Below are 12,847 nucleotides of genomic sequence, written 5' to 3' on the forward strand. Positions count from 1 at the left end.
TACACTGTAAGACATTCTAGAACAATAAAAGAAGGGAGGGGCAGCGCTAACAAAAGAGGCTGATCCAATGTTGGTGATTTTTAAAATCAAATTAACCATCACAAGAGAACTTTTTAAAATTTTGTGCAGCTTTGGGATTTTCCATTACAAAAATCTTTAAATGAGGAGGGGGGAGGAAAGGAAAGCAAGAAACAGCCTTCCATTCCCATTACAGCAGCCCTCCTGGGGCCCCCTGAGAACTTCCCCCCTCCCCCCAAGACTTTCATCATCTCATGGGCCCTCCTCTCCAGTCCTGACTGCCACTCGCTCTCCCCCAGCAGTCCCCAGGCACCCTGGAGCAGGGTATCGCAGCAGGCTCCTCTCTGGGCCTCAGACTCTCTTTTTTGAGTGGCCCTTACAGGACTGAGTCTAAGAGGGGATAGATTTGTGTGGAGAGGGAAGACCTGGGTGTAGAAGGCAACCACATGGGTGGGTGCTGGGCCTTGGCAACACCCACCTTGGCAATGATGACCTCTTTCCGCAGGATCTTCATGGCGTAGTAACAGCCTGTCGCCTTTTCCCGCACCAGGATGACTTTGCCAAAGGTGCCCTTGCCAAGGAGTTTGAGATAGTCGAAGTCATTCATGGTCTGCCCAGAGGGAGAGGGAGAAAAAGGGAGACGGGGAAGTCAGGGCTTGGCACATGCCCTGTGGGAGGACATCTGAACAAAGAAAGAGGAAAGGCAAAGGACACTGCTGCCAAACTGTTCAGCTCGGGCTAGAGGCAGGAAGAGAGGCTTTGGGCAGATGGCCTACAGCTCAAGGCCTCCCAGCTCTGTGCACACAACAGCAGGCCCAGGGCTCTGACACAAGTGGGCAGGTCCTGATATGCCTCATCTCTGGAGTCTGACAGTCCCCTCGAATGGTCCACTGCCTCTGCTGTATGGATGCTCACCAATTGCAGGACCTGTCCTGGAGGTGCTTGCAGACTGGCAGCCCCCACTGCTGGTCACCTGCCCTGGGCACTTACCACCTTGGCCCGAGCCTTGCTGACCGCCACTTCCATTTCCTCTGCTGCAGAAGAGTCACTGGGAGAGCCACACTTGTAATCCATAGAGTCCTTGTCTGGGCCCCGCTGCTTGAGGCTGTTGGCAACCATCTGGATGGCCTGCATCCACTCCTCCCTGTAGGGACATATGCACTTCAGGAAACACTGAGTCCCAGGCCAGTCTGAGCCCCTGTCCATCCAGTGGGTAAGAAAATGTCAAGAACTTTTGGGGACTGCGAACCAGGTAGAGCTGATGGACAAGGGAGACGTGGCTGTGGAGGGTGTGAGGGCAGGAGGGGGACAAAGAGAGAGACCAACTGTGCTGGCACGGGCCCGGTATACCACAAGCCATCTTTCTTCATAGCTTCTTAAGATGAGCCACCACCCTGGTCCCTGCATGAGGGAGCCAGTGTCCTCAGCATGCCTCCAGAACAAATGACCACCTCAAAGCTACAAGCCACGAATGTCTTGCAAAAGAAAACCCAGTGTTAAAGAAACCATTCATCAGCCACATAACTGAAGACTTCCTCTCCTGAGGCCCATGCTGACTGACAGGACTGAGAAGGACGGAAGAGGAGGGAGATGCTGGCCTGGGGCCGGGAGGAGTTGGGACAAAGGCCTGCCAAGACAGGATAAAGAAGTCAGCTGACAGAACACAAAAAACCCAAAACATCAAACTCCTTGCTTTGATCCTGACCTTCCATCACAGGCTGTAAATCCTACTTCCTCCCTCTCCCGTGGAGCAGCTGGGGTATTTGAACTGCTGACCCTTTGGTTAGCAGTGGCACTTATGACATCACTAGGGCTTCTTTGACAGAGAACCAGGGCCCAGCAAAAGGGAGACTGATTTTTTGGAGAACAGTGAAGCAGTTTTGTCACTCTCGAGTTAGAATTTAGTGGGTAAGATTTCTTTTGATATCTGCAAAATACTCTGTACAGAGGGGAAAGGAACTACGAAACAAGAAAGCACATGGGCTGAAGGATTCACAATTGACAGTATTCCCCAGTTCTGACATAGTCCACAGTGATTTTAGGTGGTTTGATTCACCACATCTTCAACTGCCTGTATCATTTTACTCTCATCAGTAAGACCACAGGACTACCGGGAAAAACCTAATGCTCATCAATGAATCAATTCACAGAGGACAAGTAGACAACATAGCCTCCCAAGTCACAATGTTATAGAGGTCCCAAGGCTTTCACCCAGCTCTTATCTTATGGGGATCAGCAAGTTAAGCCCACCACAGACCCAAAGGGCAGGTGGCATCCTCCTGTTTTGCATGAGGAAGCCTGAGGCCCTTGCCAGAGGTCATGAACAGGGGCTGGGATAGGGATTTAGAGACCAAGGTGTCGCTTGCCGGTGTATTCTTTCTCAAATGGGACCAACTAACCTATCAGTGCTACAATGTCCACTCCCCAAGTTTTTGACACTGCAGGAATCTGGTGCTTCCTTACACGTGTTTTAAAGCCATCCTGATTTAACCAGACTTCAGGTCTTGAGTATTATATAGCAATGTCCCCTCTGAGGATGACAGGGTCTGGAAGACAAATATATTAAACTCCTGGGGCTGTTGTAAGGCATGAACATATGTGGTAAATTACTATGGTGAGAAGCCCCACAGAGAGAAGCCTGAGTAAGTCTCCAGGCTGAGTAGGAATGAGCAAAGATCCCTCAGTTAGATAAGAAAAGTGTCGAGTACTGATCTAGTAGAGCTAGAAAGAGAGAGTTCGGTGGTGAAGTCTCTGAAGTTGTGCTGTTAATCAGACGTTTTGCCTCTCTGGTGGTGTGAATGCACTGGTGGCTCCAAGGCAAGAAGATGGGCAGTCTGCTCCCAGGTGATTTATAGCCTCAGAAACCCAATGAAGGTTCAGTATGAGTGAGTTCCAACTCAATGGCAATTAGGATGAATGAAAACTAGAAAGTGGAAGGATATAGGTGTAGACCACATGCTCCAGAGACAGAGGTAGCCCTGGATGGACACTCAGGAGGCAGGAACCCTGGCTACTTACCTCCTGCCTCATCTTTATCTTGCTGGCTGCCTGGTAGGTTCAAACCACCAACCAGTTAACAACCTAACACTCAATGAATGACATCACTTGGGATGCAGGTAAGAATACAAAATTCGAGTGAGTCACAACAGTGGCTTCAGGTCTGATAGCTGCCATGGGCACTGCTTAGTACCAATCACAAAGGATGGGGAGGCTGCCTGCCCTCCCAAGTCACAAAGTCTGCCATCCCCAGAACCCAGGTGTTCCTGCTGCAGGAGGGCAGGCATTCCATCTGCCTGGCACATGATACACCACAGCACCTGGGCTGGGTCCTCAGGACGTTTGCGAGGAAGGATAAAGGGATGGCAGAAGTCCATTAAGAGTAACAGCATGCTTGCTCCAGCAGCACATATACTGAAACTGGAACAATACATGGCCACTGCGCAAAGGTGACACACAAATACGTGAATTATTCCATGCTTAGTGTAGTCAAATTTTGTAAATAAACTAGTATAATAAAAAAATCTTTTTAATAAAAAGAAAAAAATAACAGAGCCACTGGAGTCTCTTCTGCCTGATCCACTGCCTCGAGCTGGCATTGCTCAATTTGCTCTACCCCATGTCCTCTTTGGAACAAACTATAACCAACTCCTAACATTAATTTTGGGGTTTTTTTTTCCCCTAAAAATGAGACTCTATGAATGGCTGGTGGATTCAATTTCTGTGATAGCTTTACAAAATTCTAATTGTCCTTTTAAACCTGCGTTTAAAGAGAAATTACAGATCTCCCTCTGACATACTTTGGACATGATGTAAGGAAGAACCAGTCCCTGGAGAGGGACATCATGCTTGGAAGGGTGGAGGGAAAGCACAAGAGAGGAAGACCCCAGATGAGAAAGATTGACTGAATGAAGAGGTTGGCTCAGGATAGAGGAGGAGCAGGGTTCAGGGCTGTTGAACACAGGGTTGCTATGAGCCACATGCGACTCAATAGCAATTAAGAACAACAACAAAAGATACAAAGCCTCTATCAGAAAGAAGAGGAGGCACTAAAATGAGTAATATATACAGAGAGATGGGTATATCCAGGCCCATGGCTGAGACTTGAGCACCACTCTGCCCCAGAGGCTAGCTGCCCCCTCTTCTAGAGACTAGGGCTGCTTGAATCCTGGGGAACAGCTATGAGCAAAGCATTCAATGCAGGGTCTAGCTAGAACTCAAGAGAGGAGTTGCACTGATGCCAGGTGAGGGGCCGGGACCTCTCCTACCTGCTCTAGTTCAAGCTGCCAAGTAACAGGGAGCCACAGCACATATTCCAAGGCACAGGAGGAAGATGACAGGGCCTAACCTGGGGCTCTCTCTCTGCCCGACAGCTTCCAATCCTGTTCCAACTGGACTGAAGTCACAAAGTTGCAGCACTCTGCTTACAGAGGAAAAGCGAGGGCCCTCATCCAGCACATTCCGCAAGGGTTTACAACACAGTGTCTAGAGCAGAGGGGAGTGCCCACCAAGGACCAGGGCTGGGGCTGAGCACCTTTATGTGCCGAAAAGGAGGCTTCCCAGGACAATCAGCCTTCCTCAGCCTTGAAAAAGAAACAGCAGTGAAGAGTCAGCACAGAAGTGGGGTCACCTAGGAAGAATATGGCCCAGAGGCAGTGGGGCCCGAGATACACTGAGGTCCCGCTGCTCTTTCTGGGCTCCCCTTAACCTTGTCCTCAACTTACCGTTCCCTGTGCCAGTGGGGGCCTGAGAAGCTGGTGGAAACTATAGCCTCACCCCAATTCCCAGAGGAGGCCCAAAGGTCATAGGCCAGGAGCAAAGGGAAGGATTCCTCCACTAAAGACAGTAATAACACCTATCTTTTTCAGAGGAATCCCTGGGTAGAAAGATGTCACTGGAACATGGATTGTCCTCACAGTGTATATTAACAGCATATATCCAAGATAAACTACAAGGAGGGAAAGAAACAGCCAGAATGCCAAGAGAGGTAGAGGTGGCGAAGGGTTAGAGGACCTTGGGCAAAAAAGCCTGCAGTGGAGAGATGAGAGAGAGAGATGGGGGCAGGTGGCGGGACAAGGCCAGACCATGCCAGGCTCTATCTGACACAAGGTTAAGGATCTGGGTCCTAATCCTTCACATCACAGAAGGATTTTATGCTGGGGTGGCAGGATCCAGTTTCTGCTATGGGTCAGTGACTGCTGTATATGTATACATTGGGGACAGCAAGAGAATATAAGAGAGCAGTCTTCTAGGCAAGGGGTGTGAGCAGCAGGGGACAGGGAAGCAAGGGTGCCCACAAGCACATGTCCTGATGGCTCCACGAACAGGCCCAGTTTAGCACTTTCACAATGAGACACTGGGATAGGAGACCCACTGAGGAAGCAGTCAGGGCAGCTCGACTCTAGAGCAGGGCCCCATGCTAGGTGCACCTGCTGAGCAGGACTGACAGAGCTGAGGTGGAAATACTGGGACCAGGTGACGGGGAAGTGCCAGTGCCCCTCAGTACACAGCCTTTCCCTCTCATAGATTCAACCACCACCAGCCAGGGCTAGGCCTGAGGCTGGATAGCAGACCCCCTCTCCCTTTAGCACTCCCTTCTTGGGCCCACAGCCAGAGGGTATCTGGGGTCCCTTCTTGTTCACAGATACCCTCCAGAGTTGCCTGATTCTGGCCTCACCACCCCTCTTCCTGGTGGGGAAAACCCAGGCCTTTAGACATTCCTATTTGTTATATTCAACTACTCTCTGTGTCTCCACAAAAAAGAGGAAGAAGGCCAGGGGAAAAAGGAAGACCCTCAACAGGATAAACGGACACTGTGGTGGCAACACTGAACTCAAGCACAATTGCCAGGATGGTGCAGGGTCAGGTAGTGTCTCACTGAGTTATGCACAGGGTCGTTACAAGCCAGGCCTGACTCAATGGCACCTAACAACAACACAGACCTGTTTTATAGATGAGGAATTACCTCCTAAGAAAGTGAAATGAAAAGACTTGTAAATATGCTGTATTTCCTTTCATTTAACATGTCCACATAAATAGCACACATGTGGTGTATGCATGCGTGCACACAAAAACACAGCATGCAGAGGAAACTAACGTTAGAGGGGACTGCCAGACTTGAAAGTCATATAGCCTGCATTATCTGCATAAAAACATAGTACAGAATGCACGTACAGCAGGGCCTGGCTCAACAAAGAACTAGTTGTACTCTTTCATTCATTCACCAAACATTAACTCAACATCTATTTAAATGCCAGACACAAATAAATAATAGATGTCAAGTCAGGTAGATAGGTGCTACAAAGAAAAACAAAGCAATCACTGTGGGAACCTAGAAGGCGACAGCATCAATTCTCATCTCACAATGTTGCTCAACTATCATCTTCTGAGTGTCTCCTTTCTTAATAAACTTTGCTATATTTAAAAAAAAAAAGAAGAAAGAAAAAGCAGAGTAAGAGTATATAGGACAGAGCACTATTCTGTGAGAAGGTGATATCTGAGTGGAGATCTTGGTGACATTATAGACAGAGCCTATGGATAACTAAGAAAGAAGAGCCTCAGACAAAAAAATGGCAAGTGCTAAGGCCCTGAGGTGGGTGTCTACTTGGCTTGGTGTGTCACAGTTCAAACCCACGAGCCATTCTTCAGGGAAAAGATGCTTCTGTAAAGAGTCACAGACTTGGAAAGCCTATCAGGCAGCTCTACTCTATCCTGCAGAGTCACTATGAATTAAAATTAACTCAGTGGCAATGGGATGGGTTTAACAAGATCAGTGTGGCTGAAATGAGGCAGCTAATGGTGAGAATCTGAGAAGGCCCAGATCACAAGGGGCTCTGCATGGCACAGGCTGTGGTGTTTACTGAGTGGGACATAAAGCGAAAGTTTTGAGCACAGAGATTGCAGAATGAGATTTACATTAAAATCCAAAATCTATAGAAAGCTCTTACAGCTGAACAAAAAAAGTACAAACAATTCAATTTAAAAAAGGGGACAAAGAACAGAAAACGACATTTTACCAGAATATAAATGGCCAACAAGCTCATAAAAAGATGTTCAACATCATTAGTCACTACAACCCTCTGCTGTGGGTCGATTCTGACTCATAGCAACCTCACAAAACAAAAAAGAACCACCCTATAGGGTTTCCAAGGCTCTAAATATGTTTGGGGTTGATTATATCATCTTTCTCTCATGCAGTAGTAGCTGGTGAGTTGGAGCCATCAACCTTTCAATTAGCCATACTGTGCCATCAAGGAAGGCAAAGACAGAACCACACTTATGAGAATAACTAAAACTTAAAAAAGAGAAAAAAATGGGAACCCTTATCCACTCTGGGTGGGAATGTAAAATGGTGCAGCCATTGAGGAAAACAGTAGCACATCCTTAAAACATTAAACAGAGGGCATCTGGCCCAGCAACCCCTAGTCCAAAGGACTGAAAGCAGAAGCACAAACAGAAAGCCAGTGTTCGTCACAGCACTAGTCACAACACCCAAAAGGCGGGAACAAGTGAAACAGCCAAACATGGCTGAACAGATAAACACACAGTGACAAAAAGGAAGTACCAAAACATGCCGAACTGTGAACAGGCCTTGAAAACATTAATGTTGAGCAAAATAAGTCAGTCGCAAAAGAATAAACACTTTATGACCCTATTTGTATGAAATGTGCAAATATAACAGACTTGCACTTATTAGTGGTTACTGGGGGTGAACAAGAGGGAGAGGGGAGACTCATTGCTAGGGGGCTAGGAGAGGCCGTAAATAGCACAGGAGGAGACTGCCCATCTTTCTCCTGCTGGTTTGAACTCTAAGTCTCTAGGTTGACAAGCTGCCTTATTCACTAGACTGCCATCAAGACAGAACTGACTCACAGGTGACCCTCCAATGGGTTTTCAGGGGCTGTAAAGCACATGGGAGAAGACTGTCATTCTTTGTCCCTAGGAGCAACTGGTGGAATTGAACCACATGCCTCTCGGTTGGCAGCGGAACTCCTTACCACCAAAGTGTCCACCGGTAGTGGTGAGATTATTTGGAATGTAACCAAATAATGAACGTAACCAAAGTTACTGTGATGCACTTGTAAACATTGCTGAAATGATAATTTATTATATATCTTTTCACCACACACAAAAAAAGAATCAAACCAACTAACAATCGCCAAAATCAAAGCAAAACAGATTCTTACATTCAAGACTACGGCCAGCAAACTTTTTCTGGAGATGGCCAGAGAGCAAATATTTTCAGCTTTGAGGGCTTTACAGTCTCTACTACCACAGTTTACTCCCACAGAGCCAGGTGAAAGCAGCCACAGACAATTCATAAACAAACGGTCAGGTGTGTCCCCAGAAAACTGGATCTACACAAACAGAAGGCCCTGGTTTGCCAGCTCTGCTCTAAGCCCACTTTCCTGTTTCCAGGAAACACCAGCACAAAGGAACAAAGCAAGCAGCATCAAGAGGCAGCACTGTGACTGACAGAAGCACCCCCACTGCAGGGCATGCCAGGAGACAACAGAAAAGAAAACAAAGCAAAAAACAAACCAGCCCACCGCCATCAAGTTGGAACCAACGCATGGCTGACCCTCCAGGGGGTTTTCTGAAGCTGTAAACTACACGGAGATTGACCTTCTTTCTCCTGTAGTCACCGGTGGATTCAAACCACTGAAGAGATGCCACCTTTGGGTTAGCAGTACAACACTCAACAGACTATGCCACCAGAAATCTATCAGGAGATGAGTAGCCTGATTTAAAAAAAAAAAAAAGATGTTGGGGAAAGACAAGGAGGTGAACGAGCGTAAACAGGCCAAGAAGACAACATATCCTTTAAACATATGTGAGCTGAATTGAAAACACCTGCTCCAAGACAAGTGGGAAATTCAAGAGTGGCATGGATATCAAGAGGATATTAGCCAACAGACCTTGTCACCTCTCAGCTATAATAATATCAAGATTCTGCAGGAAAAAGTCCTAGCTTTTAATAGGCTCTGGGACCTGCTTAAGTATAAAGGAGTAAAGTGTCATGACAGATGATGAGTTCAAAACATTCAGTAAAAATATAGTCAGATAAGGTAAACCTAGTAAACATCCAATTGCTGAGTCTAGGTGCAGGGCATGTGGGTGTTCAAGCACTGCCCTAGTCTTTCAACATTTCTGAGTCTCAGGATTATTTTCAAAGGTCACAGGTAACAGAGGAAGGCAGAGAGCCCAGGCAGTGCCCAGAGTCATCAAATGTGCCCTCCTATCCCCTCTCATATCGCTTCACAGGCTCTGCGAAGCCAGAGAGCTTGGGACGTGGAGGGCAGAGAAGGCAGGGCAGTGAGGACAGCATTGGTCAGCCATGAGCAGACTGGCCTCCCTCTTGTACTTTTGGGTTTACATTCTGGCTTGTGATTGGTTAAAGAAAGGAATCCGAGGTTCAGTCTCTCAGAGAAGTCCCTGAAGGTTTTTCTCTTGACAGCAGGTGGTGAAAAGAGAAAAGCTGGAGAGTTCTCCAGCCTCCCAGGATTCACGAAGGAGTCCCTGCCCACTATGACAAACACACCACCAGATCCTGTCTCTTGCCTACGGGGACACTTGCCAGCTCCCCAATGCTCCTTTCTCAAGCTGCAAACTGTGTGCCAGGTACTGTGAGCCTTGCTTCCTGTTTATCTCACCCTGGATCTCCCCACAAGCTTGTGACAACCCCAATTGATGAACTGGCTAACAAGGCCTGTGGAGCTCACCATGTGAAGCTGGAGACCTCGCTGGGACCCCCAGAGCTTCACAATCCTCTATTTCCCCACCTGTCTGCACCTGCTATAAGCCTGAGGCACAGAACTTTCCCAAGAATGCACTGTCTCATGCCCCCAGGACTCTGCATATGCTGATCCCTCTTGGAGTCCCTCTTTCCAGAGGCAAGCTCTTCTTCCTGTTTGCTCCATCAAAGCCCAGCCCAGCACCAAGTGCTACACACCTGCTAGCACCAGCTGCAGTCAAGCTGACTCCAAGTTCACTCTGACTCCTGACAACCCTGAGATGTCAGAGAACTATGCCACAGGATTTCAGTGGCTGATTTCTTTGAAGTAAACCACAAAGCCTGTCTTCTGAGGCACTTCTGGGTAGACTTGAACTGCCAACCTTTGGGTTAGTCGCTGAGTATGTGAACTGATCACATCACCCAGGGAATTCCCTACACATTCAACAGATTCCAATCTGCTTTCAGTCAAGGGACAGACCCAGTTTTCAACTTGTGCCTCAGGATAACCTGTGATGGGATTCTGCAGAGCTCCTGTTCTACATCCAGAAAATGTCACAGAATCCACAAGAAAGCTTCTACTGTGAACAGAATTCAGTGATGTTACTGGGTACAATGTCAGCATATAAAACTCAAGTGGGTTTCTATATACCAACAAAAAACAGTCTGAAAAGGATATTAAGGAAACAGCTTTATTTACAATAGCATTTAAGTCAAGGAAATACTTAGAGTAAATTTAACTTGGGATATAAAAAGGTTTATACACTGGGAGCTCTGGTGGCCTAGTGGCAAGAAGCTGCACTGCAATCCCAGAGGAACACGGTTCGAATCCACCAGATGCTCTGCCGGAGAAGGAGGCGCAATATCCTCCTGTACCAGTCAGATCTGATTTGACGGTACACGCACAAAAATAATAATAAAGAAAAAAAAATCTTAAAAAAAAAGGTTTATACAATGAAAATTCTAAAATAATGATGCAAGAGACTGAAGACTAAATAAAAGTAAAGATATTTTGTTTTCATGGACTAGAAGTCTGTTAAAATCCTAAAACTACCCAAAGCGATCTCTAGATTCAACACAAGCTTACTCAAATTTCCAACAGGCTTTATTGCAAGGAGAAAAAGAAACTCCTAAAAAACAAACTCAAACAAGGCAATCAACAAAGTTATCTTAAAGAATAATAAAGCAGGATTCATAATTCCTCATTTCAAAATATACTACAAAGCTAAGGATACTAGTAGACACAGACTGATGGAAGAGATTTAAGAATACAGAAATAAACCAAACAGCTCTGGTCTACTGATTTTTTAAAAAGTGCTAAGTCCTTGTAAAAGCAAAAGAATAGTCGCTAACAAATTATACTGGGAAAACTGGATCTTCACAAGCAAAAGAACAAATATAGATCCATACCACCTACCACATGAAAATTAACGCAAAAAGGGATGAAGGACCTCAATGTAAAAACTACAACCATCAAAATCTTATAGAAGAAAATACACAGCATTGTTTCAGGACCTAGCTTTTAACAACGTATTTTCAGATTTGGCACTCGAAAGCAAAAGGAACAAAGAACTGATAAAATGGACTTTATGGAAATGGAAAACTTTTGTTCAACAAAACGAAGAAACAAGCTATAGACTGGAAGAAAATCTGGGAAACCAAGTGTCTGACAGCATTTAGGATCTAGAATATACAGGACATTCTTAGAATAAAAAAGGCAAATGACCCAATCGAAAAATACGGTTTGAAGACATTTCACTAGAGAAGACACATAAATCGCCCACAAGCACATGAAAAAATGCTCAGCATTAATAGCCACTAGGGAAATGCAACCAAAGGCATGAGCTATCACTTCACCCCTACCAAGATGATTAGTAAGATTTCAAGGAGGGCGGAGAAAGTTCCAGAACAGTGTTGGTGAGAATGTAGGAAACTGGAACTCTCATTCTCTGCTGGTAGGAGTGCAGAATAGTAAAGACGGCACAGCTGCTCAGTTCAAAGGCAGGCCCCGTCAAAGGCTCACCTCTCATCCGGAGAGTCGACATGGAAGGTCCGCTCAATGACTGTGGTCCACTGCAGGCAACGTATTACAAATGTGTTGGGCCGTGGCCTCTCCCTCTTCATCAACTGGCATTCTGTGGAAAGAGAGAAGAGAGGTAGAGTGAGAGGCAGCCCTGCCAGCCTGCAGCCCACATTTCCTAAGCATCTCCTTGTGCCCAGATGGCACTGGAGAACAAGAATGCTCCAGTCTGGCCCTCATGGGGCTCACAATCTAATGAGGGAAGGGAAGGGGTTAGAAACAGAGAGCGACTTTTCAGTACTTGAAAGGAATATGACAGGGGAAACCCAGAGGCATAAAGAAGCCCAAAAGCAGCACCCAGCCTAGCCTGAAGGGCAGGGAGGGCTTCCTGGAAGAAGGGGTACATCTGGATTGAGCTCTAAAGGAAAATAAAGAACTATCTAACAGAAGAATATACTATATACAGAAGACCAGAGTGAGAAAAGCTTGATTTATTCAGGAAATTATGCTAATTATGCTGTGAATATGAGAAGAAAGAAATAAGACTGTAGAGGTGGATGGGTCAGCCCAGGTAGAGCTCTGGAGGCCACAATGTGAAATCCAGACTCTTTGGAGGGCAGCAGAGAGCTGTGGATGGGTTTTGAGCAGGGGAGGGACACAAACAGATGTAGACAGATCCCTCTGAGTAAGACTGGGGTGGTGTCTAGGGAATAGGCTGGGCCAGGGACTCACTGTGACAGGATAGGACTGGGCCAGCAGGACAGAGACCATAATAGTGTGTTATGCTGGGGCCTGAGGGACAACTAGAGCTGACTCTGAGGTAGGAATAGAAGGCTGAAGAAGGGGACATAATGAGGCTAAGGGGCTCAGGGGACACCTATAAGAGATATCCAGGAAACCGCTCTTGGCTTCTGATAGGTTAGGAGTTCAGTGAGAGGGTGGGGCTGGAGATACTGGGGTAACCAATACCATGGGGACCAAAGAGATAACACCTTTATGCAGGATAAAGAGATTGAGCGACATTCTAGAGAAAGCCAAACTGAGAGTGGGGGATGGCCTTGAGGTGGAAGTCTAGGAAG

General features: G+C 46.6%; 1 protein-coding gene across 2 annotated transcripts in view; it reads right to left on the reverse strand.

Annotated features, from left to right (window-relative positions):
* Nucleotides 1-12,847, reverse strand: part of AKT2 (v-akt murine thymoma viral oncogene homolog 2) — a 57,156-nt gene that overhangs the window by 7,882 nt on the left and 36,427 nt on the right. Inside the window, exons 4-6 of one of the 2 annotated variants that reach the window (XM_006900891.1) lie at nt 11,772-11,883; nt 1,009-1,162; nt 497-628 (exon numbers count right to left, since the gene is read on the reverse strand). In XM_006900891.1, coding sequence (XP_006900953.1) covers nt 497-628; nt 1,009-1,162; nt 11,772-11,883 — 398 coding nt within the window. The remainder of the gene's footprint in view (nt 1-496; nt 629-1,008; nt 1,163-11,771; nt 11,884-12,847) is intronic. The other variant, XM_006900892.1, reaches the window with a different exon arrangement.

This window comes from Elephantulus edwardii, unplaced genomic scaffold, assembly GCF_000299155.1.
Source record: "Elephantulus edwardii isolate Elephantulus edwardi_28Jun2011 unplaced genomic scaffold, EleEdw1.0 scaffold00302, whole genome shotgun sequence".
Taxonomy (NCBI): Eukaryota; Metazoa; Chordata; class Mammalia; order Macroscelidea; family Macroscelididae; genus Elephantulus; species Elephantulus edwardii.